The 14,137-nt window shown below is 45.7% G+C and overlaps 1 protein-coding gene across 1 annotated transcript in view; it reads left to right on the forward strand.

Moving 5' to 3' along the window:
• The window catches only part of LOC133479611 (collagen alpha-2(V) chain-like), a 25,861-nt gene extending 12,881 nt beyond the window's left edge, over window positions 1–12,980 (forward strand). The window contains exons 27-55 of the mRNA XM_061776816.1: window positions 44–97; window positions 175–273; window positions 350–403; window positions 496–549; window positions 5,167–5,220; window positions 5,300–5,353; window positions 5,480–5,524; window positions 5,610–5,708; window positions 5,807–5,914; window positions 5,997–6,050; window positions 6,760–6,813; window positions 6,939–6,992; window positions 7,074–7,127; window positions 7,203–7,310; window positions 7,931–7,984; window positions 8,085–8,138; window positions 8,226–8,387; window positions 8,477–8,584; window positions 8,663–8,770; window positions 8,850–8,903; window positions 8,977–9,084; window positions 9,228–9,281; window positions 9,355–9,462; window positions 9,548–9,601; window positions 9,674–9,781; window positions 9,856–10,192; window positions 10,287–10,477; window positions 12,025–12,264; window positions 12,344–12,980. Of these exons, the coding sequence (XP_061632800.1) occupies window positions 44–97; window positions 175–273; window positions 350–403; window positions 496–549; window positions 5,167–5,220; window positions 5,300–5,353; window positions 5,480–5,524; window positions 5,610–5,708; window positions 5,807–5,914; window positions 5,997–6,050; window positions 6,760–6,813; window positions 6,939–6,992; window positions 7,074–7,127; window positions 7,203–7,310; window positions 7,931–7,984; window positions 8,085–8,138; window positions 8,226–8,387; window positions 8,477–8,584; window positions 8,663–8,770; window positions 8,850–8,903; window positions 8,977–9,084; window positions 9,228–9,281; window positions 9,355–9,462; window positions 9,548–9,601; window positions 9,674–9,781; window positions 9,856–10,192; window positions 10,287–10,477; window positions 12,025–12,264; window positions 12,344–12,490 (2,832 nt within the window). The 3' untranslated portion in view covers window positions 12,491–12,980. The remainder of the gene's footprint in view (window positions 1–43; window positions 98–174; window positions 274–349; window positions 404–495; window positions 550–5,166; window positions 5,221–5,299; window positions 5,354–5,479; window positions 5,525–5,609; window positions 5,709–5,806; window positions 5,915–5,996; window positions 6,051–6,759; window positions 6,814–6,938; window positions 6,993–7,073; window positions 7,128–7,202; window positions 7,311–7,930; window positions 7,985–8,084; window positions 8,139–8,225; window positions 8,388–8,476; window positions 8,585–8,662; window positions 8,771–8,849; window positions 8,904–8,976; window positions 9,085–9,227; window positions 9,282–9,354; window positions 9,463–9,547; window positions 9,602–9,673; window positions 9,782–9,855; window positions 10,193–10,286; window positions 10,478–12,024; window positions 12,265–12,343) is intronic.
• The last annotated feature ends 1,157 nt before the right edge of the window (window positions 12,981–14,137 follow it).

Consider the following 14,137-nt stretch of genomic DNA (forward strand, 5'->3'; position numbering starts at 1 on the left):
ACTCCTCATAAATTAAATCCTGATGCTATGTCCTGTCTCACAGGGGCTGTCTGGAATTATAGGTGCCGACGGAGAAGAGGGCAAGCCAGGACCACAGGTTTGTAAAAATTATTTTTCATAAGTCTTTCCGCAGCCAATCCTTCATGTTTGAGCTTTTCATGATGTCTCCTGCAGGGCTCAGCAGGAGACGATGGAAAACCGGGCCCAGCTGGTTCTACAGGAGGTCGAGGTTTAGCTGGACCCATGGGCCTGCCAGGACCAAAAGGCCTCACTGTTAGTTTGACTTGACTCATTTTGCTTAATATGAAAATTCATTTTCTTATATAAACAATATTGACTCCTCTTTTAGGGTGATCCTGGGAAGAATGGTGATGCTGGCAGTACTGGCTCACAGGGTCAAAGAGTATGTTGTTTTCAATTAGAAATTCAAAATACATTTACTATCAATCCAGCAAAGAACTGACGTGATGATACAATACTGTAAACATCGTCCAGGGAGTGCATGGAAAAGATGGCGAGGAAGGTGCTGCCGGTCCTACTGGCCCAGCGGTAAGTAGCTCATTCATCATTAGAACCCAAACCAGACTTCTCTCACCACATTCCCTTGATCAAAGCATGTTTGAGATATATTCAATACATACTGTACATACAATATATGAGGGTTTCTATATTTTTAGTGGCCACTTGAGGTAAAATAATATATTTTTTAAAGTGCATTAAAATTAAAATGTTTGATTTTGCTAAAATGAATTGGATCCTCTGCATTAAATTACGATTGCCAGCAAAGCTGATTGCTTCTAACAGACATTTTTAGAACTGTTAAAATAAAAAGGACATGTCACAAAGTGACTATCATGGGGGGACATTTTTGAATGAAGCCACAGAATTTAGCTGAAAATCTTTTATTAGCACTCAATCTCAAAATAAAACAAAAGGTATCCTGCAATTTGCCCCTCCTAGAAGCCGTCACCTTATCGTGGTGGAAGGGTTTGTGTGTCCCAATGATCTTAGGAGTTAAGTTGTCTGGGGCCTCACGCCCCTGGTAGAGTCACCCATGGCAAACCGGTCCTAGGTGAGGGACCAGACAAAGCACGTCTAAAAGACCCCGATGATGAAAAATATTAATGGATTGAGGTTTCCCTTGCCCGGACGCAGGTCACCGGGGTCCCCCTCTGGAGGCAGGCCTGGAGATGGGGCTCGAAGGCGAGAGCCTGGTGGTCGGGCCTGCACCCATGGGGCCCGGCTGGGCACAGCCCGAAAGGGTAACATGGGTCCCCCTTCCCATGGGCTCACCACCTGTGGGAGGGCCCGTAGGGGTCGGGTGCAGTGTGGCTGGGTGGTGGCCGAAGGCAGGGACCTTTGCGATCCGATCCCCGAATACAGAAGCTGGCTCTAGGGATGTGGACTGTCACTTCTCTGGCAGGGAACGAGCCCGAGTTGGTGTGTGAGGTCGAGAAGTTCCGACTACATATAGTCAGGCTTTGCTCCACACAATGCTAGGGCTCTGGTACCAGTCCCCTGTAGAGGGGTGGGACTCTCTTCCACTCTGGACTTGCCCACGGTGAGAGGCGCCAAGCAGGTGTGGGTATACTTATTGCCCCCTGGCTCTGCGCCTGTACGTTGGGGTTCACCCCAGTGGACCAGAGGGTACCCTCCCTCCACCTTCGGGTGGGGGGACGGGTCCTTACTGTTGTTTGTGCCTATGCACCAAACAGCAGTTCAAAGTACCCACCCATTTTGGAGTCCTTAGAGGGGGTGCTGGAGAGCACTCCCGCTGGGGACTCCATCGTTCTGCTGGGGGACTTCAATGCTCACGTGGGCAATGACAGTGAGACCTGGAAGGGCGTGATTGGGAGGAACGGCCCTCCCGATCAGAACCCGAGAGGTGTTCTGTTATTGGACTTCTTTGCTCATCACGGATTGTCCATAACGAACACCATGTTGAAGCATAACAGTGTCCACACGTGCACTCGGCACCAGGACACCCTAGGTCGGAGTTTGATGGTCGCCTTTGTGGTCGTGTCATCGGACTTGCGGCCACATGTCTTGGACACTCGGGTGAAGAAAGGGGCGGAGCTGTCACCTGATCACCACCTGGTGGTGAGTTGGCGCTGATGGTGGGGGAAGATGCCGGTCCGACGTGCCAAGCCCAAACGTATTGTGAGGGTCTGCTGGAAACATCGGTCAGAATTCCCTGTCAGAAGGAATTTCAACTCCCACCTCCGACAGAACTTTGCTCAAGTTCCAGGGGAGGCGGGGGACATTGAGTCCGAGTGGACCATGTTCCGCGCCTCCATTGCTGAGGCGGCCGACCGGAGCTGTGGCCATAAGGTGGTCGGTGCCTGTCGTGGCGACAATCCCCGAGCCCGTTGGTGGACACCAAAGGTGAGGGATGCCGTCAAGCTGAAGGAGTCCTATTGGGCCTTTTTGGCCTGTGGGACTCCTGAGGCAGCTGATGGGTATCGGCTGGCCAAGCGGAATGCAGCTTTGGTGGTCGCTGGAAAAAAAAACTTGGCATGGGAGGAGTTCGGTGAGGCCGTTGAGAAGGAAGTCAAATCTTAGATTCAGGAGGAGCCTTGTGGTTTTCATCCTGGACCAGCTCTACACCCTTGGCAGGGTCCTCGAGGGTGCATGGGAGTTCGCCCAACCGGTCTACATTTGTTTTGTGGACTTAGAGAAGGCGTTCGACCATGTCCCTCGGGGGGTCCTGTGGGGGGTGCTCGGGAGTATGTGGTACCCCTGATATGGGCTGTTCGGTCCCTGTCCGACCAGAGTTTGGTCCACATTGCCGGCAGTAAGTCGGACTCGTTTCCGGTGAGGGTTGGACTCCGCCAAGGCTACCCTTTGTCACCGATTCTGTTCATAAGTTTTATAGACAGAATTTCTAGGCGCAGCCGAGGCATAGAGGGGGTCCGGTTTGGTGGCCTCAGTATTGCATCTCTGCTTTTTGCAGATGATGCTGTTCTGTTGGCTTCATCAAGCTGTGATCTCCAACTCTCACTGGAGTGGTTTGCAGCAGAGTTTGAAGCAGCTGGGATGAAAATTAGCACCTCCAAATCTGAGACCATGGTCCTCAGTCGGAAAAGGGTGGTGTGACCTTTCCAGGTAGGGGATGAGATCCTGGAGGAGTTCAAGTATCTTGGGGTCTTGTGAGGGAAGAATGGAATGTGAGATCGACAGGCGGATCGGTGCAGCATCAACAGTGATGTGGACTTTGTATCGGACCGTTGTGGTACACAAAGAGCTAAGCCGAAAGGCGAAGCTCTCAATTTAACGGTCGAGCTACGTTCCTACCCTCACCTATGGTCACGAGCTGTGGGTTGTGACCGAAAGAACAAGATCCCGGATACAAGCGGCCGAAATGAGTTTCCTCCGCAGGGTGTCCGGGCTCTTCCTTAGAGATGGGGTGAGAAGCTCGGTGATCCAGGAGGAGCTCAGAGTAGAGAGGAGCCAGATGAGGTGTACCTCCCGGATGCCTCCCTGGTGAGGTGTTCCGGGCACGTCCCACCGGGAGGACAGCCCGGGGACGACCCAGGACACGCTGGAGAGACCATGTCTCCCAGCTGGCCTCGGGATCCCCCCGGAAGAGCTGGTTGAACTGGCTGGGGAGAGGGGAGCCTGCTAGAGCTACTGCCCCCGCGGCCCGACCTCGGATAAGCGGAAGAAAATGGATGGATGGATGGATGGATATCCTGTAACTTGATCGCATAAACGATATTTATAGTTTAAGTACCACTAAACTGGGCCTGTCACAGAGTTGACAAAGAAAATTATTCACCTTAACTTCAAAATTTCTCTTTTTGCTGCATGGCTGATGCAATTTGAATAGTCATTTAAATTACACAGATCATTTAACCTATGTTCAAAATATTTAAAAAAAAAAAAAAAAAAACTTGTTTTACATGCTGAGTGGACAGCAAAATTCATGTCAGTGTCACAGAGTGACATGTTTATCAAGGACAGATTGTTCATGAAGTATAGCTTAGAGACTATTCAAGGTGGCAGCATTATATCACACCTGCTGATTAGTGAATGTTTGAAGAGCACAATTTACAGGTACAAGTCTGCCTATGGCAGCATGGTGGGTGGAGGGTTTTCACATCCACCTCACAGTTCTGAGGTTGTGGGTTCAAATCTGAGCTCCATCCTTCCTGTATGGCGTTTGCATGTTCTCCTCGTGTGTGGGTTTCCTCTCGGTATTCCGATTTCCTCCCAGATTCCAAAAACATGCATTGTAGGTTAATTGAAGACTCTAAATTGTCTTTAGGTGTGAATGTGAGTATGTATGGTTGTTTGTTAACTATAGATGTGGCCTGTGATTGGCTGGCAACCAGGTCAAGGTGTACCCTGCCTCTTGCCCAAAGTCAGCTGGGATAGGCCCGCGACCCAAGTGAGGAAAAGCAGTACAGTGAAAGGATGAATGGATGGAAGTCTGCCTAATCAGTTAATGAATGGGTTATCCAAGACCTTAATTCTCAAAAATATTGTGGTGGCACATGTTACAAAGCGACATTTTATGAAGAAAACATTATTTCTAAGCTTTGTAGCAGCCTGGAATAAAAAAAAAAATATATATTTTTTTTTTTGGGGGGGGGGGGGGGGGGGGGGGGGTGTAATAAAACCTTGTGTGGTGTGGGAAAAATATTATAATTAAATGCTACATTAACAAAGGTATGTTAGAGTACAAGAGTTCACCTGTTGCCACAAAAAAATATAGAAACCCTCATACAGGAATTCATGCACGAATTTTCAAAACTTCAATGGGAATAAACAGGAATATTGTGTGTGGGAATTTGCAGAGAATGTGAAACTGAAATGTAGTTAAAAACAAAAGGTTTTGCAGATCAATCTTGGTTAAAACAAGCAGAATCCAGTTAAATTTCAATCATTCAGCATCTCTCAATCTTATGCACAAAGCACACTACATATTGCATTGCTATCGAGGCCATATCCTCTGCATGCATTGAGAAAAGTAAATTGTGCAAGTCACATGTAATATTAATTTTAAGAAATGATCGTTATGTGTGTATACAATACTTTGTATACATTTGAGTCAATTACAAGTCTACAACTTATATATACATAATTTCTTTTTATTATTTCCAAAATGTATCTGCTAAATGTTCTGCGGCTTTGCTACTCTTCATCCCGTGTTCTCTCCTGCAGGGTCCTGCAGGGAAGAGAGGAGAGCAGGGACCACAGGGACCCATTGGGTTCCAGGTGATAAACCGCAACAAAAAAAATTATATTTAACTTACGCAGGACTGTGCTTGTTTATACAAGTGTGGGTGTGTTTCAGGGTTTGCCTGGAGTGCCAGGCCCACCCGGTGAATCTGGTAAACCAGGAACTGAGGTATGTAAATAAATCAGAAATATTACATATTACTGTGTAAAAAAAAATGTTTACTGTATCAAATGAAGTACTACAGAAATGTTTAGTAATGACCCACAAATGAAGTGTTTTTAATGTTGCATTCAGGGACTTGCTGGGGAGGAAGGCTCTGCTGGAACTTCAGGACTAAGGGTAAGTCGGCAGCGCTTGTTCTGCTTTTACAGTGTCAAGTTTGTATCCATTCGTTGTACATTATGGGACATTACTGTTCCAACAGGGAGAAAGAGGTGCTCCAGGTGCAAGAGGTGAAACCGGACCCAAAGGACTGCAGGGACCTAAGGGTAGTCCAGGTAGTCCAGGCCCAGATGGATTCAAGGTATCAGAGGCAAAAATGCCACTAATGTTTTCATGTTGGAATTATACTGTAGCTGTAGCTAATTATTAATTATTAATGGGAGTACTTGTGTACTTTAGGGAAAATCTGGTGTAAAGGGAGCTGCTGGAGAAACAGGAAGTCCAGGACTTCAAGGGATGCCCGGGGAAAGAGGCATTCCAGGATCCCCAGGCCCCAAGGGGGATGTGGTAAGTGCCGCCTGCAACCTCATCGTGATTAAAGCCATTTCAGTCTTTGACACAAAGTCAAGATAAGGATTATGTCCCACAGGGCTCTGTCGGTGATGCAGGACTAGAAGGCAAAGCTGGAATTGATGGAACTCGGGTGAGTTTTTTGTCCCACAACTTCGCTCAAACAGGAATTATTTATCCTGGTTATTGTTTTTTAAATATCACTAAACAGGGCTGTCCATTTTTGTGGCCCAAGGTATGTACTAAAAATAAACATTTGACATGGCCCGTAAAATGGAAAAAAAAAATGGGGGGGCATTATGAAAAGTGTGGGTGTCGAAAAAGTCTGTGTATGGGGGATGACACCCACATCCCCCATGGGTGTGACACCCTTGACAACAACTACTACGACTAATAATAAATTGTCTCTATATAGAGCATTTCCAGTTAAAGTGGTCAGTTTAGTACAGATTGTTCTCATTTTTATTCTGATAGTGGAGTTGGGAGTCAGATCCATTCTAGTGGGAAACAGGGTTCAGTGCCCCAAAATCCTAAACTATGGCCTTGTCACCACCTTGAACAGAAATATGTGATGATGCAGGTTTAAACAGTTTCATAATAATTAAAACATATAATTACTTGATGTATTGGTTTTAATTTGTTTAAAAAATGTAAGTGAAAGAATTTCAAAGTGGCCCTTGTATCGCTCACTTTTTCAGCGTGCAGCTCTCTGAGAAAAAAGTGTAGACAGTATAGTGTAGTCTTAAACATTGAGAGGGACTGATGAATGTGTGGGATGGATATGTTTTGCTATATATTACAAAAATATTCATAAAATTCTCTCACAAATTTGTCTATCAAAGGGTGTGTCAGGTCCAGTTGGACCTCCGGGTGCCGCTGGAGCTAACGGTGCCAAGGTAAGACTTCCTGATGTATAAGTTTTCCATTAAAACACGACAATGACATTCAACATTATTGACTTAATTGATTATTGTAATGCAAAACCCCACTTTGCTATGTACGTGCGGTATGCGCTTTTCAGGGCGAACCAGGCTCACCAGGACCCAACGGACGCCGAGGTACAAGAGGAGTACCTGTGAGTAAAGCACTTTTGTAATTAGAATTTATGATGACTGATCATTGCAGCTTCTGACGTTTTAGTGTGTGATATAAACAGGGTTCAGCCGGTGAGCCTGGTGCAACTGGTGCTGCAGGTTTCCCTGGAGCTGCTGTAAGTCACCAGTTCAAATCAGTATGACAAATAATCAATTCAAATTACACATTATTTCTTTCTTTTTTTCCTCAGGGTGCTGAAGGTCAGCCTGGCGTGAAAGGTGAGACCGGGGAATCAGGCCTTAAGGGAGAGGCAGGACCACCCGGACCACCCGGAATGGCTGGCACACCGGGAGTACAGGTAACAGGATTACATCGAAGCAGACATGGTATGCTTTTTTCACATCTTCACAGTTCCCAGGTGTCTTAATAACCCTGTATTTTTAACCTCATGGAAATGAGCCTGTTTGAGGGGGCAGTCCTGTCTCATGTGAATCGGTCACTGTAAACTAGAGTTGCAGCGCGAGGCGATGACTACTTGTTGTGAGCCCGGCGTTTAAACAAATGAGAGCAATCTGTCAACTGCATGCAAGCCCCTTTAAAGACACCACTGACATCGTAAACTGACGCTAATCTGCGCATCCAAAAAAACACAAAGTAGCTCTTTTTCCTTTTGGATTTGACACAGTGTTTCAGACATTGTAGTCCGCTGTAGCTTGAAAGGGGAAGATATTTGTCCAGCCTAGCTGCCAAGTCATGGGCGGAGAAACTCAGTGTGGGGGCGGTTTATATGGAAATGTAGCCACATCGTCACAACAGCTCGTTACCAGAAACAATTTTGGAAGTAGGAAGCCAACAAAAGATGTACTTGGTTGTGGTTTCTTGGCTGGCACTTCAGAGAGCCAACTTTTTGTCTACAAGTAATTACAAAGTACATTTTTCCTAATATTTTACTTGAATTAATGCAGATGTATGTTTCAGGGCCCGGTCGGTCTGACTGGACTGAAAGGTGGCAGAGGAACGCAGGGTTCAGCGGTGAGTTGGCCTCAGCAACCCCCACCATGGTTTTGTCTGGAAGCAATGGCACACCCGCTGTTGACACAAGTTTAATTAATGGGGTGTTCTCTTCTCACAGGGTTCTGCTGGTTTTCCTGGTTTACCTGGGGGCGTCGGTCCGCCCGGTTCTCTTGTTAGTCCACTGGGATCACATTTGGAAAGATGGTACTTTCTAATTGGTCAAATGGTTTTATAACTATAAATCTTGCATGTGCGCTAGGGTGCCGTTGGAGCAGATGGGCCTATTGGTCAAACTGGAAAGCAGGGCCCCTCTGGTATTCGTGGTGAAAATGGGGCCCCTGGACTTCAAGGCGAGATTGGTGCTCCAGGCCCAGCAGGCACCCCTGGAGAGAAGGGTGATTCTGGAGAGGACGGTTCTCCAGTGAGTAGAAAATATTTTTGTTACACACACACTCTACCTGCTGCACACACTGCACACAGTCCTTGACTAGTCTTCTGTTTATCCATGAGGGTCCTACTGGACCTCTAGGACCTCCCGGCACCACAGGACAGCGGGGACTTGTGGGTCATCCTGGTGTGAGAGGAGAGGGAGCCATGCCAGGCCTGCCTGGTGCTGCGGTATGAAAGAACCACCTTGCTCAACCACTTCATGCAGGTGTAAAATGATTACAATTTATCTTCCACTTTTTTATGTAGGGTCTTCCTGGAAAACCAGGAGCTCCTGGAGTTCCAGGGGGAAAAGGTCCTCCTGGTGGAGTTGGTCCAGTGGGAGCCACCGGGCCGAGAGGAGATGCGGGCCCTGAGGTTGTTGGGTCTTACAGCAGGCTATTCTGAAAGTTATTTGGTTGAGTGTGTTTGTAATGTTTGTTATGTGTTCAACCAGGGCGTGGCCGGTGAAGAAGGACCTCCCGGGACCGACGGACTCTTAGGAGCAAGGGTAGGTGTAGACATGTGACGAGGCCTGAGAGCTTACACAGTTGTATGCTCATCACCACTGTGTGACTTTACAGGGCGATAGAGGTAATGCTGGTCCCGAGGGTTTGGCTGGAGGTCCAGGTTCTCCAGGAAATGAGGGTCCGGTGGGAGCTACGGGTAATCCGGGACAAAGAGGTGAAAACGTGAGTTTCACAGAAGCAAGAATGGCGACACCAGCTTGATGGCACTTTATATATATATATATATATATATATATATATTATTTTTTTTAAATTTTTTTTTTTTTTTTTTTTAATTTCCTGACATATTTGTGTTTTGGGTTTAGGGTGCCAAAGGCTCTCCTGGACCCCATGGAGCACCTGGAGTACGAGGCAAAGTGGTGAGAATCTCCCTGCAGTCTCATTTTCTCTATCATTAAACAGGATTTTGAATCGCTTATAAAATATTCTTAGGGCCCTCAAGGACCACAGGGGGAGAAAGGACCAGAAGGTGAACAAGGAGAGAGGGGTCAGAAAGGTCACAGAGGTTTTACTGGTCTCCACGGTTTGCCTGGAATTGCTGTAAGTGGATGTTATAGCTTGTGTCTTTGTGTCTCTGAAGAGGAAAAAAATGAAAGACCACTGTTTTTTTTTGTTTGTTCATCAGGGTACTACAGGGGATGGAGGTATTCCAGGTATTGTCGGACCAGCTGGGCCAAGGGTAAGGTGCATAAAATATTCTCAGAACAGAAAATAAAACCCAATAGAATTACATTATCTTATAACTGCACAGGGTTCTCCAGGCGTGGTGGGTCCACCTGGGAAGGAGGGGAACATTGGCCAGCCAGGAGCAATGGGTGCACCTGGAAGCAGAGGAACCAGTGGGGACATCGGAGTTCAGGTATCACATTGGTATAATTTTCAGCTGTCTTCAGGTAGACCAATGTTTCCATGCTATTTGCCCTTTATTGTCAGGGCCCTGCTGGAGAACCAGGACCTCCAGGTCCTCCAGGCCCACCTGGACCTCCCACTGGAGCTGTAAGAGAATACTTTGCAGCTCCCATGGATTTTGATGAGGACGGTGTGCCAGAAGCTGTGGAGTTTTTCAAGGATGACGTGGCGGCCGACACTCCTCCACTTCCAGAGTTTAATAAAGATGAGGCTCTTCCTAATAAGACTCCCATCATCGTACATACCACTCTGAAGACCCTCAGCAGGCGTATGCAGAACATTCTCAGTCCAGATGGGACAAAGGAGAACCCTGCAAAAACATGTCAGGACATCAAGCAATGCTATCCACAAAAAACAAGTGGTAACAGTTTCTTTTCAATAATACCTAAACGGTGTTAAAAAATAATAATAATAAATTTAAAAAATACATTAACCTACATTCTTTATGTCTCCAGGTGAGTACTGGATTGATCCAAACCAAGGAAGCACCAAAGATGCCATCAAGGTCTTCTGCAACATGGATAGCGGTGAAACCTGCATCTCTGCTAATCCAGCCAATATATCCCGCAAATCCTGGTGGACAAAATCCACTCCCGCTCTCAACAAACCCATTTGGTTCGGAGCCCAGATGTATGGCGGAACCACAGTAAGCAGATAACGTGATTGTTGTTGTGTACTGATATTACTTTCATGTAAGGAAACTATAGAGCAATTTATAATGTCTGTAAACAATAGGCTTCCTACTTTTGGGAAGCAAAACAAAAGTGAATATTGCTAACTTACACTGAAACCAAACCAAAAACCTGGTTGTGGTTGCGCCATACCGAAATGTTTATGTTTTTCTGGAGATCCTTAAAAAAAAAAATCTAATTTAATCCAGTGAACTTGTGTGTGAAGAGGATGAGATGAATGTACTTTGTAAATAGTTCAAGAATGAAGATAGCAAGACTGCCCAATGGCGAAATAGCCACTTCGAAAGTCACAGACTACAAACCAAACCTCCACTTCAAACCTTGAAGTTGCAGCAGTGTGAAAGTGTGTGAAGTTTGAAGTGAGTTTAGGTGAATTCTTTGCTGGCTAAATTATAGCCTTTCCAATATCACCATCAAAAAAGCACTAATATGCCATTAAAAGCATAGTTATGCTCATAGCCTTCTTAGTTAGATAACAGTGAAATAGATTGTTACCATAGCCTAACAGATATAAGTCAAACTGCAACAGTCATCAACCACTCAAAAGTAGGCTGGGCTCATTTACAAATTATTGTAGTACATCAACCATGACCAAGTTTAAGGCATTTTATATTTTTTTCTCCTGAATTAATTAACCAGTCCCTCAATTATCATTTTAACTACAGTATGTCTGAATTTCTAGCATGTCTATTTTTTAATCAACTTACCTGTCCATCCATCCATTTTCTGAGCCGCTTCTCCTCACTAGGGTCGCGGGCGTGCTGGAGCCTATCCCAGCTGTCATCGGGCAGGAGGCGGGGTACACCCTGAACTGGTTGCCAGCCAATCGCAGGGCACATAGAAACTAACAACCATTCGCACTCACAGTCATGCCTACGGGCAATTTAGAGTCTCCAATTAATGCATGTTTTTGGGATGTGGGAGGAAACCGGAGTGCCCGGAGAAAACCCACGCAGGCACGGGGAGAACATGCAAACTCCACACAGGCGGGGACGGGGATTGAACCCCGCACCTCAGAACTGTGAGGCTGACGCTCTAACCAGTCGGCCACCGTGCCGCTCAACTTACCTGTTGAAATGTAAATTATGGCTGCCTCCGGTTCTCCCTTCCAATCAGTTTAGCTCACGTAGCATCTTCTTTTTGACTGACACATCTCACATTCAAACTACGGAGGTAGAGAAGAAGGATAAAATCTTCATTCAAGCCATTTTGCCCTCTTTTTTCAATCGCACTACCTTGGTTAAATAACATGCGAGGTGTGTCAGAAAAGTTTCAAAAATTGTGTCTCAAAAGATATGTATTTCAAATCCAAACTACAAACTGCCATGTGGGCCAGATGATCAACCAGTTCATCTACAAAGAGATTTGTTATACCAGTCCTGGAACCTAGCTAAGAAGCACATTAATAAGTTGAGTGTCTTGCTGTGACTTAAATGAGATCACTCGTACTTTGTGAGTATTCTTGGGAATAAATGAGCATAAATGTGTCAAACCGTTTCAGTTCCACTATGGAAACAACGAGGAGCAGCCAAACACGGTGGCAGTTCAGTTGAAGCTACTCCAGCTTCTCTCCAAAGAGTCCCACCAGAGCCTCACCTACCACTGCAAGAACAGCCTGGCTTATAAAGACAGCAAGGGCACCATGAAGAAAGCCCTGATCCTAAAAGGGGCCAACGGTCAGGAGCTGAGGGCACAAGGCAATAACCGCCTGCGATACACCGTCATTGAAGATGGCTGTGTGGTAAGTCCTCAACAAATGAAAGAAAAAAAATATCAGAAATAGGAAAGAGTTGCATGTTATTTGTCTACTTTTTCCACAGACGTCCAATGATAATTGGGCTAAGACAGTGTTGGAATACAGGACTCAAACCCCAATCAGACTGCCCATTGCGGACGTGGCGCCCATGGACATTGGAAAGGCCAATCAGGAGTTTGGCCTTGACATTGGACCCGTGTGTTTCTCATAAAACACAAGACCGGGAAAAAAAATTATGTGAGAATTTGAGAAAATGACTCCACTTCCTGTGAGCGCTGTGGATGAAAGTTACATCCCTGCAGTCAAAACACGTGGCTGCAAAAGACGTGACTGGTAGAAGGCCACCATTATTTATTCATCTTTTCTGTGAAACCTTCATATAGTCTTTTGAGTAAAGGGTGTTCTGAACAAATGCCTAATGCTAAGAAATAAAATCGCTTATTAGGCATTTGATTAAGAAAATTACAGAGTAAGATATTTAATGTTGAAAATTCACGTTTAAGAGTTTACACGTGTAGCCCTCAATCTGGATAGAATAAAATGATTGATTCTAAATGATTTGTTTGTGTTCAGAAACATATTACGTTCTTCAAAGAAAACGTTTGTTTGTGTGTGTGTTGCCAAAACTCTAAAAGCGTCACCTGTAAATGCTACATGCTTGACTGTAAATTAAAATTTATTTGTTTGTTGTTGACAATTGATTTAGAATAAATGTCTTTTTCTGGGGTGGCTGAGCTCATTCCACACAATAAAGCACAAGAATAAAATAAACATGTATTGAACGCTCATAAAACAGCAGAGTACTCCCAAAGAATAGTTTCACAGCTGTGAGGATCCCTCCTCGAGGGGGTGCCATTCATTTGCAGCAAATCACAGTTCATGCCTTCCACATCCCCACCCCCAATTCGAACAAGTTCCTCACTGGGTGGCTGAAATGAAACTAACCAGTCCACACAAAGTGTATTTCTTTTGGGCCACAAATGATCCCTTCTAGCTCGAGAACACATGCTGACAAGGCAGGCGTCTCCTCAAATCTCAACGTGTGTAAATGGTGGGGTGTGTGAGCAAGCACAAAGAGCTCGAGAGGGGGAAGGCATCCTTACAGGAAGAACAAAAGCCAAAGTTCAGCCTGCACATGTTTCTGGGTCGACCTCGTCGCTACACCAACGCTGAAAGAAAGCCCACTCTCGCCTCTTCCTGCAGCCAGGCCAGGCATCTGTGTTTGGAGGTCATTTTTAGATAGCTTGCTATTTTCATGTAGTGAGGGGTTTTTCAACATTAGGAATATGATGTGATTTTGAGGTGTGTGTGTGTGCGGGTGTGGTGTGTGTGTGTGTGTGGAGGCGGTGGGTGGGTAAGTGTGGTGCGTATGCATAGGTCATCCATAAATTCATCAATCCAGCCATCTATTTTCTGTACCGCTTATCCTCAATAGGGTCGCGGGCGTAAATTCAATTTAATTTAATTGTTGGTCACACAATTCCAAAGGGATGGAAATTCTTCCACTAAAAGACGTGAGCTGGTGTTGACTTTGGGCGAGAGGCTGGGTAAACCCAAGGTTGGTCACCAGCCAATCGCAGGGTACGTATACACAAAGAAAGACAAACAACCATTCACACTCATGGTCATAAACATCAATTTAGTCTACTCTTCAATAAACCTAACATGCATGTTTTTGGAATGTGGGAGGAAACCGGAGTTTTCTTTTCCTTTCGGCTTGTCCCGTTAGGGGTCGCCACAGAGTGACATACTTTTCTATGTAAGCCTGTCTCCTCCATCTTCCTCTCTAATACCAACTGCCCTCATGTATTCCCTCACAACATCCATCAACCTTCTCTTTGGTCTTCCTCGAGCTCTC

This window comes from Phyllopteryx taeniolatus, chromosome 1, assembly GCF_024500385.1.
Source record: "Phyllopteryx taeniolatus isolate TA_2022b chromosome 1, UOR_Ptae_1.2, whole genome shotgun sequence".
Taxonomy (NCBI): Eukaryota; Metazoa; Chordata; class Actinopteri; order Syngnathiformes; family Syngnathidae; genus Phyllopteryx; species Phyllopteryx taeniolatus.